The following is a 22,077-nucleotide window of genomic DNA, read 5'->3' as shown; positions in this document are numbered from 1 at the left end:
ATATATATATATATATATATATTTTTTTTTTCTCATAATGTTAAAAAAAAAAAAAAAATGCTACAAAATAATGTTTTGGATTTTTTAAAAACTTTGCGAAAAAAGGCTTCTTTTTTTTCTCATGATGCTAAAAAAAAAAAAAAAAAATGCTACAAAATAATGTTTTAATTTGCATGAAATTATTTGCTTATCCATCCATCCATTTTCTACCGCTTGTCCCTTTCGAGGTCGCTATCTCAGCTGCACACGGGCATGATTTGCTTAGTTTTTTTTCTTGCAAAAACTTTGTAAAGAAAATATATATATATATTTTTTTTTCTCATAATGCTAAAAAAAAAAAAAAAATGCTACAAAATAATGTTTTGGATTTTTTCAAAAACTTTGCGTAAAAATGCTTCTTTTTTTTCTCATGATAAAAAAAAAAAAAATGCTACAAAATAATGTTTTCATTTGCATGAATTGATTTGCTTATCCATCCATCCATTTTCTACCGCTTGTCCCTTTCGAGGTCGCTATCTCAGCTGCACACTGGCATGATTTGCTTAGTTTTTTTTAGAGATGTCCGATCATATCGGCCGGCCGATATTATCGGCCGATAAATGCTTTAAAATGTAATATCGGAAATTATCGGTATCGTTTTTTTTATTATCAGTATCGTTTTTTTTTTTATTAAATCAACATAAAAAACACAAGATACACTTACAATTAGTGCACCAACCCAAAAAACCTCCCTCCCCCATTTACACTCATTCACACAAAATTGTTGTTTCCTTCTGTTATTAATATTCTGGTTCCTACATTATATATCTATATATATCAATACAGTCTGCAAGGGATACAGTCCGTAAGCACACATGATTGTGCGTGCTGCTGGTCCACTAATAGTATTAACCTTTAACAGTTAATTTTACTAATTTTCATTAATTACTAGTTTCTATGTAACTGATTTTATATTGTTTTACTTTCTTTTTTATTCAAGAAAATGTTTTTAATTTATTTATCTTATTTTATTAATTTAAAAAAAAAGGACCTTATCTTCACCATACCTGGTTGTCCAAATTAGGCATAATAATGTGTTAATTCCACAACTGTATATATCAGTATCGGTATCGGTTGATATCGGTATCGGTAATTAAAGAGTTGGACAATATCGGATATCGGCAAAAAGCCATTATCGGACATCCCTAGTTTTTTTTCTTGCAAAAACTTTGTAAAAAAAACAAAACAATTTTTTTTCTCATAATGCTAAAAAAAAATGAAAATAATGTTTTGGATTTCTTTTTAAACTTTGCAAAAAAATGCTTCTTTTTTTTCTCATGATGCTAAAAAAAAAAAAAAAAATGCTACAAAAAAATGTTTTAATTTGCATGAAATTATTTGCATATCCATCCATCCATCCATTTCCTACCGCTTGTCCCTTTCGAGGTCGCTATCTCAGCTGCACACGGGCATGATTTGCTTAGTTTTTTTTCTTGCAAAAACTTTGTAAAAAAAAACAAAACAATTTTTTTTCTCATAATGCTTAAAAAAAATGAAAAAAATGCTACAAAATAATGTTTTGGATTTTTTTTTAAACTTTGCAAAAAAATGCTTCTTTTTTTTCTCATGATGCTAAAAAAAAAAAAAAAAAATGCTACAAAAAAATGTTTTAATTTGCATGAAATTATTTGCTTATCCATCCATCCATCCATTTCCTACCGCTTGTCCCTTTCGAGGTCGCTATCTCAGCTGCACACGGGCATGATTTGCTTAGTTTTTTTTCTTGCAAAAACTTTGTAAAAAAACAAATCCATTTTTTTTCTCATAATGCTAAAAAAAATAAAAAATGCTACAAAATAATGTTTTGGATTTCTTTTTAAACTTTGCAAAAAAATGCTTCTTTTTTTTCTCATGATGCTAAAAAAAAAAAAAAAAAATGCTACAAAATAATGTTTTAATTTGCATGAAATGATTTGCTTATCCATCCATCCATCCATTTCCTACCGCTTGTCCCTTTCGAGGTCGCTATCTCAGCTGCACACGGGCATGATTTGCTTAGTTTTTTTTCTTGCAAAAACTTTGTAAAAAAAACAAAACAATTTTTTTTCTCATAATGCTAAAAAAAAAAAAAAAAATGCTACAAAATAATGTTTTAATTTGCATGAAATGATTTGCTTATCCATCCATCCATTTCCTACCGCTTTTCCCTTTCGAGGTCGCTATCTCAGCTGCACACGGACATGATTTGCTTAGTTTTTTTTCTTGCAAAAACTTTGTAAAAAAACAAAACAATTTTTTTTCTCATAATGCTAAAAAAAAAATGAAAAAAATGCTACAAAATAATGTTTTGGATTTCTTTTTAAACTTTGCAAAAAAATGCTTTTTTTTTTTCTCATGATGCTAAAAAAAAAAAAAAAAAAATGCTACAAAAAAATGTTTTAATTTGCATGAAATTATTTGCTTATCCATCCATCCATCCATTTCTTACCGCTTGTCCCTTTCGAGGTCGCTATCTCAGCTGCACACGGGCATGATTTGCTTAGTTTTTTTTCTTGCAAAAACTTTGTAAAAAAAACAAAACAATTTTTTTTCTCATAATGCTAAAAAAAAATGAAAAAAATGCTACAAAATAATGTTTGGGATTTTTTTTTAAACTTTGCAAAAAAATGCTTCTTTTTTTTCTCATGATGCTAAAAAAAAAAAAAAAAAATGCTACAAAATAATGTTTTAATTTGCATGAAATGATTTGCTTATCCATCCATCCATCCATCCATCCATTTCCTACCGCTTGTCCCTTTCGAGGTCGCTATCTCAGCTGCACACGGGCATGATTTGCTTAGTTTTTTTTCTTGCAAAAACTTTGTAAAAAAACAAAACCATTTTTTTTCTCATAATGCTAAAAAAAATGAAAAAAAATGCTACAAAATGTTTTGGATTTTTTTAAAAACTGCAAAAAAATGCTTCTTTTTTTTCTCATGATGCTAAAAAAAAAAAAAAAAAATGCTACAAAATAATGTTTTAATTTGCATGAAATGATTTGCTTATCCATCCATCCATTTCCTACCGCTTGTCCCTTTCGAGGTCGCTATCTCAGCTGCACACGGGCATGATTTGCTTAGTTTTTTTTCTTGCAAAAACTTTGTAAAAAAACAAAACAATTTTTTTTCTCATAATGCTAAAAAAAATAAAAAATGCTACAAAATAATGTTTTGGATAGGTTTTTAAACTTTGCAAAAAAATATTTTTTTTCTCATAACGCTAAAAAAAAAAAAAAAATGCTACAAAATAATGTTTTAATTTGCATGAAATGATTTGCTTATCCATCCATCCATTTCCTACCGCTTGTCCCTTTCGAGGTCGCTATCTCAGCTGCACACGGGCATGATTTGCTTTTTTTTTTTTCTTGCAAAAACTTTGTAAAAAAACTAAACAATTTTTTTTCTCATAATGCTAAAAAAAAATAAAAAATGCTACAAAATAATGTTTTGGATTTTTTTAAAAACTTTGCAAAAAAATGCTTCTTTTTTTTCTCATGATGCTAAAAAAAAAAAAAAAATGCTACAAAATAATGTTTTAATTTGCATGAAATGATTTGCTTATCCATCCATCCATTTTCTACCGCTTGTCCCTTTCGAGGTCGCTATCTCAGCTGCACACAGGCATGATTTGCTTAGTTTTTTTTCTTGCAAAAACTTTGTAAAAAAACAAAAACTATTTTCTCATAATGCTAAAAAAAATGCTACAAAATAATGTTTTGGATTTTTTTTAAAACTTTGCAAAAAAATGCTTCTTTTTTTTCTCATGATGCTAAAAAAAAAAAAAAAAAATGCTACAAAATAATGTTTTAATTTGCATGAAATGATTTGCTTATCCATCCATCGATTTTCTACCGCTTGTCCCTTTTGAGGTCGCTATCTCAGCTGCACACGGGCATGATTTGCTTAGTTTTTTTTCTTGCAAAAACTTTGTAAAAAAAACAAAATAATTTTTTTTCTCATAATGCTAAAAAAAAATGAAAAAAAATGCTACAAAATGTTTTGGATTTTTTTTTTAAACTTTGCAAAAAAATATTTTTTTTCTCATAACGCTAAAAAAAAAAAAAAAAATGCTACAAAATAGTTTTAATTTGCATGAAATAATTTGCTTAGTTTTTTGGACTCTTGTGACAATATTCTTGTGGTGTTCTTACAGTGGACAGAAGGTACGGTGATATTTTCTCATCTCTCTGAAGTCTTTCCAGACAGAAAGACTCACGCTGTTTGGAAAAAAAAAAAGGTGTATTTTGCAAGAAAAAGCAGAAGACGATACAAAGGGACAAGCGGAATGTGACAAATGCTGACGGTGGAGTTTGCTGCGGCGAGGAAGACGTTACTTTCACAGTCGGCGAGGCACCAGAGAGCCAGTCGCTACCTGTTGATGCAACCTAAGCCTCCACCGCCAGGCCCGTTGAGCACTGACAATGAGCGATCACCGCGCCACATTCCTGCTGTCAAGTCCGCTGAGAGGACGGCGCCTCCGCTTTGGTCCACTGACACAGGAAAAAACATCTCGGGATGGTCGACGAGTACAATTCCCTGCTTCTGGAGTGAAAGTGGTGTGGCTGTACTTCCCGTACTGAAGTGTCCCAACACTGTCAACTTTGCCCGAAGTCGGCGAATCCTTTAGTGGAAGCGAAAGGGTCCGGCTGCAGGGGGAAGAAGTACTGCTGGGGCAGCAGGAAGGCGGGCTGCGAGGGAGCGTGGCCAGACGGGGGGACTAGAGGCGACCTGTAAGGCGGCGGCGGCGGCGAAGCTAAAGTCTGATGGTTCTGCGTGGGAGTGGACGCCGGCGAGACGGCGGTCGGCGACACCAAGCAACCGTGCTGCTGCCCGCCGACGGAGAACCTCCTCATGGAGCTGCCGCCCCCCGCCGAGCTGGAGCTGGTGGTGGCCGTGCTGGACTGCCTCGAAGGGGCGCGGAGGCCCGGCTGCGCGGCGGCGGTGAGGATCATGGGGATGGTCTCGCCCTGGCAGCTGCGCAGCGAGAAGCGGATGGGCGGCTGGGCGGGCTGCTTGGGGCGCAGGCAGGTGCAGCAGTAGACGGCCACCAGGGAGCCCACCACCACGAAGGCCACGAAGATGCTGCCCACCACCAGGAAGGGCATGTACACGGGCTCTGGAGGGGGAGACACTCGTCAGACTTCACGCCTCGGAGGACATTGTTTCCTCATACCCCTCAAATAATATACAGTCGTGGTCAAAAGTTTACACACACGTGTAAAGAACATAATGTCATGGCTGTCTTGAGTTTCCAATCATTTCTACAACTCTTATTTTTTTATGATAGAGTGATTGGACACAAAAAACATTCATGAAGGTTGTTCTTTTATGAATTTATTATGGCAATATGTTTGGAGGGGAAAAGGTGAAGTCTTTAATCCCAGGAACACCAACTCTACCGTCAAGCATGGTGGTGGTAGTGGTGTGAAAACGACACAACGGTACAAAGAGTTGTAATATTACGATAATTCAATGCTAAATATTGCAGGCTAAACTTGGAATATTCTGAAATTTAAATCGTAGATTTAGTCGGATCATGTCAGACAAAAAACTGAATATAAAGTGAAAATATTACGAGGAAAACGACATGACATGGACAAAGATCAGGAAGGAAAGTTCTGTGGTCAGATGGAACAAAAATGGAGCTGTTTGGCCACAATACCCAGCAATATGTTTGGAGGAGAAAAAGAGAGGCCTTTAATCCCAGGAACACTATCCCTACCGACAAGCATGGTGGTGGTAGTATTATGCTCTGGGCCTGTTTTGCTGCCAATGGAGCTGGTGCTTTACAGAGAGTAAATTCGGACAATGGAAAAAGGAGGATTACCTCCAAATTCTTCAGGACAAAAAAAAACATTCATGAAGTTTGGTTCTTTTATGAATTTATTATGGGTCTACTGAAAATGTGAGCAAATCTGCTGGGTCAAAAGTATACATACAGCAATGTTAATATTTGCTTACATGTCCCTTGGCAAGTTTACCTGCAATAAGGCGCTTTTGGTAGCCATCCACAAGCTTTTGGTTGAATTTTTGAGCACTCCTCTTGACAAAAATTGGTGCAGTTCAGCTAAATGTGTTGGTTTTCTGACATGGACTTGTTTCTTCAGCATTGTCCACACGTTTAAGTCAGGACTTTGGGAAGGCCATTCTAAAACCTTAATTCTAGCCTGATTTAGCCATTCCTTTACCACTTTTGACGTGTGCTTGGGGTCATTGTTTTGTGTTGGAACACCCAACTGCGCCCAAGACAACAACCTGATGATTTTAGGTTGTCCTGAAGAATTTGGAGGTAATCCTCCTTTTTCATCTCGGTAAAGCACCAGTTCCATTGGCAGCAAAACAGGCCCAGAGCACAATACTACCACCACCATGCTTGACGGTAGGAATGGTGTTCCTGGGATTAAAGGCCTCACTTTTTCTCCTCCAAACATACAGCTGGGTATTGTGGCCAAACAGTTTAATTTTTGTTCCATCTGACCACAGAACTTTCCTCCACATCTTTGTCCATGTCATGTGGTTTTCATCGTAATATTTTGACTTTATATTCAGTTTTTTGTCTGAAATGATCCAACTAAAACTACGATTTAAATTTCAGAATGTTCCAAGTTTAGCCTGCAATATTTAGTATTGAATTATTATCGAAATATTACAACTCTTTGTACCGTTGTGTCGTTTTTTTTCACAGGATTTTGCGGCTAGTTTATGGATTTTTCTTCGCTAACTCCCATAATGTTTTGTATTCATCGACCAGTTTTCATTAGACACCGACAGAGACACTGAAAAGGTGTGTTGTTGTTTATGCTATGGTGCCGTCTTTTGGACGAGTTCGCTCAATGCAGGTGCTGAAGGTTGAAAAAGTACTTCCTGTTGAATGCCTTGAACCGGAAGTAAATCATCCATCGCGTTTCTACTCATGGATTCTTCATTCATCACTCTAAGCAACATTTTTAAGTTTTACAATACAACTAAAACAATTCTTACTTATGTGTGATGTCCGTAGGAGTGTTTTCATGCATATTTGTACGTGAAGCTAGTGTTGTTAGCATTAGCTAATATGCTAACAAGTTTACGAGTGTCTGTGTTAGTATTATTAACTTACAATGCCATTCTTTTTGTATTATTTCAGTTTCACAAATTACTCCGTAATTTCACCAAACCGTCAACGTGGACTTCTTGAGTCTGTTTAGCTGATTGGAGAGCTAGCTTCCGCAGCTTGCGGGTCCATGACGACGGCTTCTGTTTTGTTTGATCGGCCCTTTTACTGCCGTGTTACAGACACCGTTTGGAAACAATGAAAGGTATGTAAATAAACATATACAGAATCTTTCCTACAGGTACATGTAAAAAATATTTATTTCTTCTTAAATTTAGGTGTGGCTTAAATACTGGAAAATATTTTCTTGATTTAAACACCGCAGGGGTGTCAAACTCTTTTTCATTAAGGGCCACTTCGCAGTTACGGTTGCCCTCAGAGGGCCGCTTTTAACAATGAGTAATATATGAATATACATGTATATATATAATACATTAACTATTTTTTTTTTTTTTACATAAGCTTAAAATTTTTTTTTTATTTTACTTAAAAAATTGGCAGCTCAGTCACAGGGTTTTTTACAGTATATAAAAAATGTAATAAATGGAATGGAATGGAGAAACAATAAACTGTTTTTAGTGGTAAAATTCAAGCAACAGAGCTGCCAGTTTGTTTTTATTTCAGTAAAATCTTGTTTTAATGGTGTTATTGTTTTTTTTTATGTTTTAGTGTATTACCATATTTGGAAAAAACAGTACCAAAGTAGATTTTACGGTAAAAAACAAAACAAAACTCAGTCGGTGCAATTTAACCGTAAAATCTGTCAATTTTACAGTCTACAATTTGATTGATAATTTGTTTTAAAATCATAAGTCAAGCAGATATTTATCTTTATTTTAACAAAAAAATGTTTTGGAATACATGATAATAGAATATGTTGATAATATTGAACTTTAAAAGATATGCAATTGCATGCAGTACATGATCTTTAATGTCAAAAGGTAAAGAACAAATATATTTAGTAAGAAAAGAGTAAGCATTTTATTAACGCATATTATTTCCAGGCTTTCCCGGGCCACATAGGATAATATGGCGGGCCAGATTTGAGTTGGACACGTGTGAAATACAGTAATTAAATACATTTGTGGTATGTTTCTTGATGGAAGTAAACAGAAAGTGACATTTTATGGTATGGTATTTTAAAGGCAATGTCGTGCTTGTTGGGACTGTAAACGTGGATATAGGTCACTTCAGTGTACATGGTCAAAACAAGCATCATCGGCGCGTGTAAATGCCAGCTTCAACTGTTTGAACGCAAAATAAATCGCAGATCTTGTAAAAGGAAAAATCTGGAAACATCCTCAGACGTCATTAAATACAGTCGTGGTCAAAAGTTTACATCCACTTGTGAAGGACATAATGTCATGGCTGTCTTGAGTTTCCAATCATTTCCACAACTCTGATGATTTTAGCTTGTCCTGAAGAATTTGGAGGTAATCCTCCTTTTTCATTGTCCCATTTACTCTCTGTAAAGCACCAGTTCCATTGGCAGCAAAACAGGCCCAGAGCATGAATTACCATTTACCATGAATTGATTAACGTGGACCCCGACTTAAACAAGTTGAAAAACTTATTGGGGTGTTACCATTTAGTGGTCAATTGTACGGAATATGTACTGAACTGTGCAATCTACTAATAAAAGTCTCAATCAATCAATCAAAGCATAATACTACCACCACCATGCTTGACGGTAGTAATGGTGTTCTTGGGATTAAAGGCCTCACCTTTTCTCCTCCAAACATATTGCCGGGTATTGTGGCCAAACAGCTCCATTTTTGGGCCTGTTGTGATGCCAATGGAACTGGTGCTTTACAGAGAGTAAATGGGACAATGAAAAAGGAGGATTACCTCCAAATTCTTCAGGACAACCTAAAATCATCAGCCCGGAGGTTCATTCGTGAATTTTGGTTATTCTATTAATTTATTATGGGTCTACTGAAAGAGCTCAATTTTTGTTCCATCTGGCCACAGAACTTTCCTCCAGAAGGTCTTATCTTTGTCCATGTGATGTCAGATGAAACAAAAATGGAGCTGTTTGGCCACAATACCCAGCAATATGTTTGGAGGAGAAAAGGTGAGGCCTTTAATCCCAGGAACACCATGCTTGCCGTCAAGCATGGTGGTGGTAGTATTATGCTCTGGGCCTGTTTTGCTGCCAATGGAACTGGTGCTTTACAGAGATGAAAAAGGAGGATTACCTCCAAATTCTTCAGGAAAACCTAAAATCATCAGCCCGGAGGTTGGGTCTTGGGCGCATTTGGGTGTTCCAACAGGACAATGACCCCAAACACACGTCAAAAGTGGTAAAGGAATGGCTAAATCAGGCTAGAATTAAGGTTTTAGAATGGCCTTCCCAAAGTCCTGACTTTAAACGTGTGCTGAAGAAACAAGTCCATGTCAGAAAACCAACACATTTAGCTGAACTGCACCAATTTTGTCAAGAGGAGTGGTCAAAACTTCAAGCAGAAACTTGTGGATGGCTACCAAAAGCGCCTTATTGCAGTGAAACATGCCAAGGGACATGTAAGCAAATATTAACATTGCTGTATGTATACTTTTGACCCAGCTCACATTTTCAGTAGACCCATAATAAATTCATAAAAGAACCAAACTTCATGAATGTTTTTTTGTCCTGAAGAATTTGGAGGTAATCCTCCTTTTTCATTGTCCCATTTACTCTCTGTGAAGCACCAGTTCCATTGGCAGCAAAACAGGCCCAGAGCATAATACTACCACCACCATGCTTGACAGTAGGAATGGTGTTCCTGGGAGTAAACGCCTCACTCTTTCTCCTCCAAACATATTGCTGGTTATTGTGGCCAAACATGTAAGCAAATATTAATATTAATAATGTATACTTTTGACCCAGCAGATTTGCTCACATTTTCAGTAGACCCATAATAAATTCATAAAAGAACCAAACTTCATGGATGTTTTTTGTGACCAACAAGTATGTGCTCCAATCACTCTATCACAAAAAAATAAGAGTTGTAGAAATGATTGGAAACTCAAGACAGCCATGACATTATGTTCTTTACAAGTGGATGTCAACTTATGACTTTTGTGTTCCTGTGTGGCAAATTTTGCATCAGTCTTTCAACTTTTCAGGCATTTCTCTCCACGCTGGCAAATACTATTTCATCTGTTCCCAATTCTGTGTGCAATCTCTTATCCCTGCACAGGTACACGTTCTAGCAGGAAACACCGACGGTTCAGGTTACACTCCACCCGAGCGTGCGCACTCCTCGGGAGGAAATCACTTAAAAGTTATTTATTTTTTTAGGGAATTAAAAAAAAAAAAAAAAAAGAAGGAAATTGGTGTGAGGTCAGTTCGACACGCCCGCGGCCGGCCGACTGACTGATCCCTTTTGAGGGAATCTGAAAGGGATAAACCTCTCAAGTGGACCACTGTTAGCACTAAAGTGAACGGGGCCTAATTGAGCACCTTTGTAGCATTAAAAGGCTGAAATTCTGATGGGACTTTTGCATTGGATTTGGGGTTCTTGGCTGTGTTGATTGTCATCACCTAAAGGGGATATATTACGGTATGGGTGAACACGGTTAGTATTACCGTTTTAATTAAAAGTGATGAAAAAACTGCAATTGATAACTGCACTCACAGAACTTAAAAACTAACATGAAAACAAGAGACATTAACGTCTTTACCCATTAAGAAACGACATACCCCAATCTTAACGTTAATGTCTGAGCAAGTAAGATATTTAATTGTGCACACGGGATTTAAAAGACATAAACATATGTTTCTTATTGCAAGTTTGTCCTTGAATAAAATAGTGAACATACAAGACAACTTGTCTTTTAGTAGTAAGTAAACAAACAAAGGCTCCTAATTTAGTCTGCTGACATATGCAGTAACATATTGTGTCATTTATCTACCTATTATTTTGTCAACATTATTAAGGACAAGTGGTAGAAAATGAATTATTAATCTACTTGTTCATTTACTGTTAATATATGCTTACTTTCTCTTTTAACATGTTCTATCTACACTTCTGTTAAAATGTAATAATCACTTATTCTTCTGTTGTTTGATACGTTACATTAGTTTTGGATGATACCACACATTTAGGTATCGATCCGATACCAAGTCGTTACAGGATCATACATTGGTCATAATTTAAGTGTCCAGGAACATATTTCCTGACTTTATCAACATAATATAAATGTCTTAAAAACGAAAAAAGATTTTGTGATGTCAAAAACACTTCTGTTAAAATGTAATAATCACTTATTCTTGGTACTTTTCAGAGGCGGTATAGTACCGAATATGATTCATTAGTATCGCGGTACTATACTAATACCGGTGTACCGTACATTAAACACCGTTGTGTCAACACATTGCTGATAAATGTATTTATTATTGTTCTTTATAAGGTTGGAGATCAAATGCAAACACTGAAATGCTGCAAGTTGTGGTATTAATTGTCACATTTGTGTCATGGGAAAGTGAAAGTAATACGTCAATAAGAAACACAACAAAAACCTCAAATATAAAGTTAGTTTTTGTTCCATGCATCGTGTAAAAACGTGTGTCGCAACCTCCGAAATAAGGACTATATTAAGGCGAACTAAGGAGGAAAGATAGTGGGACCTATGTGCGGCATATTCAAATATTGGGTGTTATTGTGATTAAATAGAGGTAATAACACATGTGTGTTTAAAGTAGTGTTGTCCTGATACCAATATTTTGGTACCGGTACCAAAATGTATTTTGATACTTTTTTCTAAATAAAGGGGACCACAAAAAATTACATTTTTGGTTTTATTTTAACAAAAAATCTTAGGGTACATTAAACATATGTTTCTTATTGCAAGTTTAACATTAAATAAAATAGTGAGCATACAAGACAACTTGTATTTTAGTAGTAAGTAAACAAACAAAGGCTCCTAATTTAGCTGCTGACATATGCAGTAACATATTGTGTCGTTTATCATGCTATTATTTTGTCGAATTTAGGTTTTGATGCGATACCAAGTAGTTACAGGATCATACAATGGTCATAATTTAAGTGTCCAAGGACATATTTCCTGAGTTTATAAACATAATATTAATTAAATTAAATAAAAACAGAAGATTTTGTGATGCTAAAAAACACTTCTGTTAAAATGTAATAATCACTTATTCTTCCGTTGTTTGATACTTTACATTAGTTTTGGATTATATCACAAATTTGGGTATCAATCCGATACCAAGTAGTTACAGGATCATACAATGGTCATAATTTAAGTGTCCAGGGACATATTTCCTGAGTTTATAAATATAATATTAATTTTTTTTTTTAAATTAAAAAAAATATTTTGTGATGCTAAAAAACACTTCTGTTAAAATGTAACAATCACTTATTCTTCTGTTGTTTGATACTTTACATTAGTTTTGGATGATACCACACATTTAGGTATCGATCCGATACCAAGTCGTTACAGGATCATACATTGGTTATATTCAAAGTCCTCATGTGTCCAGGGACATATTTCCTGACTTTATAAACATAATATACATTTAAAAAACCCGAAAAAAACACTTCTGTCAAAATGTAATAATCACTTATTCGTCTGTATTCATTATTCTTCTGCACTTTTCAGAGGTGGTATAGTGCCGAATATGATTCATTAGTATCGCGGTACTATACTAATACCGGTACAGTATACCGGTATTAGTATAGTACTGTAAAATGTAATAATCACTTATTCTTCTGTTGTTTTGATACTTTACATTAGTTTTTGGTGATGCCACAAATTTGGGTATCAATCCGATACCAAGTCGTTACAGGATCATACATTGGTCATATTCAAAGTCCTCATGTGTCCAGGGACATATTTCCTGACTTTATAAACATAATATTAATTAATTAATATTAATTGATGCTAAAAAATGTAATAATCACTTATTCTTCTGTTGTTTGGATGCTTTACATTAGTTTTGGATGATACCACATATTTAGGTATCGATCCGATACCAAGTAGTTACAGGATCATACATTGGTCATAATTTAAGTGTCCAGGGACATATTTCCTGAGTTTTTAAACATAATATAAATTTTAAAAAAAGGAAAAATGATTTTGTGACGCTAAAAAAACACTTCTGTTAAAATGTAATAATCACTTATTCTTCTTTTGTTTGGCTTACATTAGTTTTGGATGATACCAAAAATGTAGGTATCGATCTGATACCAAGTAGTTACAAGATCATACGATGGTCATATTTTAAGTCCTCAGGGACATATTTCCTGAGTTTATAAACATAATATTAATTTTTTTTAAAAAGATTTTGTGATGCTAAAAAACACTTCTGTTAAAATGTAACAATCATTTTTTCTTCTGTTGTTTGATACTTTACATTCGTTTTGGATGATACCACAAATTTGTTACCAAATAGTTACAGGATCATACATTGGTCATATTCAAAGTCCTCATGTGTCCAGGGACATATTTCCTGACTTTATAAACATAATATAAAAAAAATTTAAATCAAAAAAAGATTTTGTGATGCTAAAAAACACTTCTGTTAAAATGTAATAATCACTTATTCTTCTGTTGTTTGATACTTTACATTAGTTTTGGATGATACCACACATTTAGGTATCGATCCGATACCAAGTAGTTACAGGATCATACATTGGTCATAATTTAAGTGTCCAGGGACATATTTCCTGAGTTTTTAAACATAATATACATTTAAAAAAAGGAAAAATGATTTTGTGACACTAAAAAAACATTTCTGTTAAAATGTAATAATCACTTATTCTTCTTTTGATTGGATGGTTTACATTAGTTTTGGATGATACCAAAAATGTAGGTATCGATCTGATACCAAGTAGTTACAAGATCATACGATGGTCATATTTTAAGTCCTCAGGGACATATTTCCTGAGTTTATAAACATAATATTAATTTTAAAAAAAAAGATTTTGTGATGCTAAAAAACACTTCTGTTAAAATGTAACAATCATTGTTTCTTCTGTTGTTTGATACTTTACATTCGTTTTGGATGATACCACAAATGTGTTACCAAATAGTTACAGGATCATACATTGGTCATATTCAAAGTCCTCACGTGTCCAGGGACATATTTCCTGACTTTATAAACATAATATAAAAAAATTTTAAAACAAAAAAAGATTTTGTGATGCTAAAAAACACTTCTGTTAAAATGTAATAATCACTTATTCTTCTGTTGTTTGATACTTTACATTAGTTTTGGATGATACCACACATTTAGGTATCGATCCGATACCAAGTCGTTATAGTATCATACATTGGTCATAATTTAAGTGTCCAGGGACATATTTCCTGAGTTTTTAAACATTACATACATTTTTTTTTAAAAAGGAAAAATGATTTTGTGACGCTAAAAAAACACTTCTGTTAAAATGTAAAAAAAACACTTCTGTTAAAATGTAATAATTTTGGATGATACCAAAAATGTAGGTATCGATCTTATACCAAGTAGTTACAAGATCATACTATGGTCATATTTTAAGTCCTCAGGGACATATTTCCTGAGTTTATAAACATAATATTAATTTAAAAAAAAAAAAAAAAAAGTTGTGATGCTAAAAAACACTTCTGTTAAAATGTAATAATCACTTATTCTTCTGTTGTTTGATACTTTACATTAGTTTTGGATGATACCACAAATTTGTTACCAAGTAGTTACAGGAACTTACAATGGTCATAATTTAGGTGTCCAGGGACATATTTCCCGAGTTTATAAACATAATATTAATTTTAAAAAAAAGATTTTGTGATGCTAAAAAAACACTTCTGTTAAAATTTAAAAATCACTTATTCTTCTGTTGTTTTGATACTTTACATTAGTTTTGGATGATACCACAAATTTGTTACCAAGTAGTTACAGGATCATACAATGGTCATAATTTAAGTGTCCAGGAACATATTTCCTGAGTTTATAAACATAATATTATTTTTTTTTAAAGCAAAAAAAGATTTTGTGATGCTTAAAAACACTTCTATTAAAATGTAATAATCACTTATTCTTCTGTTGTTTGGATGCTTTACATTAGTTTTGGATGATACCACAAATTTGTTACCAAGTAGTTACAGGAACTTACAATGGTCATAATTTAAGTGTCCAGGGACATATTTCCTGAGTTTATAAACATATTAATTTTTTTAAAGCAAAAAAAGATTTTGTGATGCTTGAAAACACTTCTATTAAAATGTAATAATCACTTATTCTTCTGTTGTTTGGATGCTTTACATTAGTTTTGGATGATACCACAAATTTGTTACCAAGTAGTTACAGGAACTTACATGGTCATAATTTAAGTGTCCAGAGACATATTTCCCTGAGTTTATAAACATAATCTTATTTTTTTTTTAAATATTTTGTGATGCTAAAAAACATTTCTGTTAAAATGTAATAATCACTTATTCTTCTTTTGATTGGATGGTTTACATTAGTTTTGGATGATACCAAAAATGTAGGTATCGATCTGATACCAAGTAGTTACAAGATCATACGATGGTCATATTTTAAGTCCTCAGGGACATATTTCCTGAGTTTATAAACATAATATTAATTAAAAAAAAAAAAAAAAAAAAATGTTGTGATGCTAAAAAACACTTCTGTTAAAATGTAATAATCACTTATTCTTCTGTTTTTTGATACTTTTCATTAGTTTTGGACGATACCACAAATTTGGGTATCAATCCGATACCAAGTAGTTACAGGATCATACATTGGTCATAATTTAAGTCCTCATGTGTCCAGGGACATATTTCCTAAGTTTATAAACATAATATACATTTTTAAAAAACGAAAAAAGATTTTGTGATGTCAAATGTTAAAATGTAATAATCACTTATTCTTCTGTATTCATTATTCTTCGGTACTTTTCAGAGGCGGTATAGTACCGAATATGATTCATCAGTATCGCGGTACTATACTAATACCGGAATACCGTACTTTAAACACCGTTGTTTCAACATATTGCTGATAAATGTATTTATTATTGTTCTTTATAAAATGCAAACACTGAAATGCTGCAAGTTGTGGTATTAATTGTCACATTTGTGTCATGGGAAAGTGAACGTAAAGAAACACAACAAAAACCTCAAATACAAAGTTAGTTTTTGTTGGTGTAAAGACGTGTGTCGCAACCCCCGAAATACGGACTATATTAAGGCGGACTAAGGAGGGGAGATGGCGGGACCTACGTGCGGCATAGTCGCTGTTCTCCAGCGGGCGGTCGTTGGTGCAGCCCTCCTGCTCCAGGCGCGCGTCCGCGGCGGCGCAGCAGTAGCGCAGCGAGCACGAGCCGCAGCACACGGTGGCGTCCGTCGTGTCAAAGTCCTCCGGGCACCGGAAGCCGTCGTGGTAGTTGCCGGCGCCGTCCAGCCAGCCGTGGCAGTACTCCCCACGGGCGTGGGAGACCCGCAGGCTCCACGTCAGGTACCCGAGCAGGAAGCAGCCGAGCAGGCGAACCATCCCGGCGGGGAAGGGAAGGAAGACGGCGAACTAAAATCCACTTTAGGCCATTTTGACTACTAAAAGTTTGAACTTTGTCTTCTCCTCCAATGGCGACGCGCGGAGGCTCTTCCACTCGCTCTCCTCCTCATCGTCCCACTCCTAACTCTGCGTGGACTTGGTCCCGCCGTGCTCCATCGCCGTGTGTGTGTGTCTCACAGCGCGCCTCCATCCATATTTACAGGCTTTGGTGACGTCGCCTGCGAGAGCGCGCACGTAAGCGTCGAGTAGCCTACGCGCGCGTTCGCGTGACAACCAGGGGTCGGCAACCCAAAATGTTGAAAGAGCCATATTGGACCAAAAATACAAAAACAAATCTGTCTGGAGCCGCAAAAAATTAAAAGCCATATTACATGTGTCATGGGATATACATTTAATTAAGAGGACTTAAAGGAAACTAAATGAGCTCAAATATAGCTACAAATGAGGCATAATGATGCAATATGTACATATAGCTAGCCTAAATAGCATGTTAGCATCGATTAGCTTGCAGTCATGCAGTGACCAAATATGTCTGATTAGCACTCCACACAAGTCAATAACATCAACAAAACTCACCTTTGTGCATTCATGCACAACGTTGAAAGTGTGGTGGACAAAATGAGACAGAAAAAAAGTGGCATAAAACACGTCCTAGAAAGTCGGAGAAAGTTATACATGTAAACAAACTATACGGTGAGTTCAAGGACCACCAAAATTAGTAGGACAAAACGGCGCTCGCCAAATACTCGAATCAGTGAAGCATGTTTAATATAAGCAGTGTGATTTATAACAATTAGTGTCATGTTTGTCCTCCTACAGAAACCATACTAAACAAAAAAACAGATTTTTTTCCCCTCATCTTTTTCCATTCTTCATACATTTTTGAAAAATCTCCAGAGAGCCACTAGGGCGGCGCTAAAGAGCCGCATGCGGCTCTAGAGCCGCGGGTTGCCGACCCCCGCACTAAACAGTTGGACATGTAAGCTAATTAAGTACAACATTTGATCACATGTTCACATCCCAACAAAAAATGGCACTGTGCTATCAAATTAATGTTAATTGTGGGCAATGACGTTAAATCAGATCAATGACCCTTGTAAAGTACTTGACTAATCCATGCACCGCATTTATTTGTATGACACTATGCAAACAACCTTCCTTAGTCATGGTGCAAAAAAAATAAAATGCAACTAATTTAAGGGTATTTAAAGGTAACATATTGTTACACATTGTTGATATTATGAAAAACGTCCAAACACCATAAACAATTCAAATTGACACCCATTTCAATCCATTAGAGCAGTGGTCCCCAACCACCGGTTACCGGTCCGTGGATCGGCCGCACAAGAAATAAAAAAATAAAAATATTTTTTATTTTTTATTAAATCAACATAAAAACCACAAGATACACTTACAATTAGTGCACCAACCCAAAAAACCTCCCTCCCCCATTTATACTCATTCACACTCATCTGCACAAAAGGGTTGTTTCTTTCTGTTATTAATAGTTCTGGTTCCTACATTATATATCAATATAGATCAATACAGTCTGCAGGGATACAGTCCGTAAGCACACGTGATTGTATTTTTTTATGACAAAAATTATTTTTTTTTAAATACCATACCATGAACTTGACTGGCCTGCACAGAGTCCTGACCTGAACCCAATAGAACCCCTTTGGGATGAATTAGAACGGAGACTGAAAGCCACACCTTCTCCACCAACCTCACCAATGCGCTTTTGGAAGAATGGTGGAAAATTCCTATAAACACACTCCGCAACCTTGTGGACAGCCTTCCTAGAAGAGTTGAAGCTGTAATAGCTGCAAAAGGTGAACCGACATCATATCGAACCCTATGGGTTAGGAATGGGATGGCACTTCAAGTTCATATGTGAGTCAAGGCAGGTGGCTAAATACTTTTGGCAATATAGTGTATTTCTCTTTCTAATATATACCGCCCTTTGGGGTTCGTGGTGCCGTATAATGTTTTATAAGAAATAATTTGTGTTTCTAGAGTGTTTGAAACATGAGTCCTTGTTTCATTCCAGATATTTGGAGCTTTACACGTTATATTAATGTTTGTGCCTTTGAGTTTTATGTTTTTTCTACTAGTGTTATGTGTGGAAGGTGCTAGGAATGCGCTTATATACCACATTATACACCACACATTCTTCATGTAAGAAGTTACTCTCTGAGTTTCAGATGGTTCATTAAAGTTTGACCATGTTATGGCTCGTATTACACTCTTTTGAAGGATTTGTCATGTATCGAGATAGCCTAGATAAGTGTTACAGCGTGTGATATTGCAGTCATTTAGATGTGGTTCAAATAAGGATTTATTGGAGCGCTTCAAGAGGCAGAGAGTGCCTGACTTTATAAAACAAGCCAACATAATTTGAAAGTTTTGCTTTCAGATCATGAGCGTGTTTTTAAAGTTGAAGATTTCATCAATATGGATACCTTAGAACAGGGGTGTCAAACTCATTTTAGCTCAGGGGCCGCATGGAGGAAAATCTGTGCACACGCGGGTCCGACTATTAAATTAATGGAATTAAAACTAAAAAAATAAAGGCAACTTCAGATTGTTTTCTATGTCTTACTTTGGCCTAAAATAGAACAAACACATTTTGAAAATAGTACAATAAAAATATAGGAAAAAATACAGGCAGTGGTAAAGTTTAGATTCATGAAGGAAAGAAGAAAGTGAAGGAATGTTTATAACTGAATAAATGTACATATGCATAACAATTTGTTTTATTTTGTATTTTATTTTTTTAAATTAATTAACGTTTATGACAACCTTTTTCCAAAACGCAATATAGAATGTGACAAATAACAGGATAATACATATATTTATTGTTTGTTTTCAACAAGCTTACCAAAAAGTGGGACCCCAAAAATGTACTGTGGGACCGCATTTCTATGACTTTATGGGGTCCCTGGGAACCCGTTTTGAAAATCCCTAGCACCAACACTGATGGAGTATTGGTGCGTGCAAAACAGCAGCAGGGGGCTGTGGCCTGCGGGCCGGTTCTAATACTAATCAAATATCATCACGGAGGCCATTGATAACTCATTCGCGGGCCGGATCTGGCCCGCGGGCCTTGACTTTGACACCCACGGTCTAATGTTTTGAGTAAATCCTGCCATAGAAACCAGTAAGGGGGGGAACTAAAAATACAGAGAAGAAACAAATGTAGTTTCAAGAATTTGTTGTTCTTTTTTCTTTAAAAAAAGATAGATACAAATATCCATCCATCCATTTTCTACCGCTTGTCCCTTTTGGGGTCGCGGGATACAAATATTATATATATATATATATATATATATATATATATATATATATATATATATATATATATATATATATATATATATATATATATATATTACTGTATATATATATATATATATATATATATATATATATATATATATATATATATATATATATATATATATTACTGTATATATATATTTCTGCTTATATTTTATATAAGCATGTATTTAGCCATATATATATATATATATATATTTCTGCTTATATTTTATATAAGCATGTATTTAGCATATATATTTATATATATATGTATATGATAAATAAAAGATATATATATATATATATATGCTTATATATGCTTATATAAAATTTAAGCAGAAATATATATATATATATATATATGCTTATACATGCTTATATAAAATATAAGCAGAAATATATATATATATATATATATATATATATATATATATATATATATATATATATATATATATATATATATATATATATATATATATATATATATATATATATATATATATATATATATATATATAAGTATTTATCCAAAACATTAGCCAATAAATGTAAAAAAATAAAATAAAAATTGCAAACACGTTTGTTACTTGATATTTTCTATTACGATTCTGCCTTGCAGACTATATATGTGTAAATAATATGCAACTATAATTATTTGATTCTTGTTTGTATTGAAAAATGTGCCGTTTTAGACTGCGATATTGTTCATTTATTACAAAGGTCGAGCTGGTATGCTTAGCTGTTGTGTAGCTACTTCTAGCCTGGCATGTTTACCTTTTTAAATGACTAAAATACACAAAATTGTGTGCTTCCTGAAGTACATTCAGATGTTAAGTGACTGTCCAGCTTTGCACGAGTAAACAATCTGCAGGATTGCTTGCGGTAAAACTAATGTTAGAAAGTTTAGATGCAAGTCGATATAATCCGATACTTGTTTTTTTGTGCTGATATTGGATCAATTTGTGATATCAATATCGGATCAGGACACCCAAAGTGAGCTTAAAAGGTCAGTATGAAGATGTATTACATTGGGAAAGGCCAAATCAAAGGACTGAACGGGCCAAATTTGGCCCCCGGGCCCCACTTTGGGCACAGCTGCTTTAGACATTACATCTGACAATATGACAGCTGTGACGTGTGCATTCTTTGGACTGTTTATCGCCTAACTTATTCAATTCAGGGCGATGAAAGGCTGTGAAAAGAAAGTTTTGAAAAAATGTACATAAAGTTGAACCCAAAAGGGATTTATTGAATAAGACTCAGGTTCCTGTTTAGCCTTTCAAATGTCAGAACAAACACTACCAGATGTTGAGCTTGTAGAGGAAACTAGTCTCTCTCGTCACGTTTTGTCTAGTATTTTTGAGAAAACTGTTTGCAATATGCAATTTGACGAGACTTTTTTTATTTATTTAGACTTACTATTTTATAACTACAGTCGTGGTCAAAAGTTTACATACACTTGTGAAGGACTTTATGTCATGGCTGTCTTGAGTTTCCATGTCTGACATCACATGGACTAAGATAAGACCTTCTGGAGGAAAGTTCTGTGGTCAGATGGAACAAAAATGGAGCTATTTGTCCACAATACCCAGCAATATGTTTGGAGGAGGAAAGGCGAGGCCTTTTATCCCAGGAACACCATTCCTACCGTCATGAATGGTGGTGGTAGTATTATGATCTGGGCCTGTTTTGCTGCCAATAAAACTGGTGCTTTACAGAGAGTAAATGGGACAATGAAAAAGGAGGATTACCTCCAAATTCTTCAGGACAACCTAAAATCATCAGCCCGGAGGTTGGGTCTTGGGCGCAGTTGGGTGTTTTTCTACAAACATTTGTGAAAGAATGGGCCGCTCTCAGTGATTTCCAGCGTGGAACTGTCATAGGATGCCACCTGTGCAACAAATCAAGTCGTAAAATTTCCTCGCTACTAAATATTCCACAGTCAACTGTCGGCTTTATTGTAAGAAAATGGAAGAGTTTGGGAACAACAGCAACTCAGCGCACCAAGTGGTCGGAGTGTGAAATTTGGTGGAGGAGGAATTATGGTGTGGGGTTGTTTTTCAGGAGTTGGGCTTGGCCCCTTAGTTCCAGTGAAAGGAACTTTGAATGCTCCAGGATACCAAAACAGTTTGGACAATTCCATGCTCCCA

At 34.8% G+C, this 22,077-nt stretch overlaps 1 protein-coding gene across 1 annotated transcript; it reads right to left on the bottom strand.

The window, feature by feature from the left end:
- Positions 1-4,099: 4,099 nt before the first annotated feature.
- LOC133644831 (protein shisa-3-like) lies at positions 4,100-16,781 on the bottom strand. The gene is made up of 2 exons (XM_062039567.1): positions 16,312-16,781; positions 4,100-5,133 (listed from the first exon to the last, which is right to left on the bottom strand). Exons 1-2 carry the CDS (start codon positions 16,580-16,582, stop codon positions 4,613-4,615), a joined length of 792 nt encoding a protein of 263 aa, XP_061895551.1. The 5' UTR covers positions 16,583-16,781; the 3' UTR covers positions 4,100-4,612.
- Between the last annotated feature and the right edge of the window lie 5,296 nt (positions 16,782-22,077).

This window comes from Entelurus aequoreus, linkage group LG28 (genome assembly GCF_033978785.1).
Source record: "Entelurus aequoreus isolate RoL-2023_Sb linkage group LG28, RoL_Eaeq_v1.1, whole genome shotgun sequence".
Classification (NCBI taxonomy): Eukaryota; Metazoa; Chordata; class Actinopteri; order Syngnathiformes; family Syngnathidae; genus Entelurus; species Entelurus aequoreus.
Note: the sequence above shows the minus strand (reverse complement) of the source record. Positions and strands in the feature narration are given on the sequence as shown.

Excerpts from the sequence above, each read along its gene's own strand:
- LOC133644831 (XM_062039567.1), bottom strand. The coding sequence starts at position 16,582 with ATGGTTCGCCTGCTCGGCTGCTTCCTGCTCGGGTACCTGACGTGGAGC. Across the intron at positions 5,134-16,311 it reads GAACAGCGACTATGCCGCAC|AGCCCGTGTACATGCCCTTC; the intron begins GTAGGTCCCGCC and ends CTCCCCCTCCAG.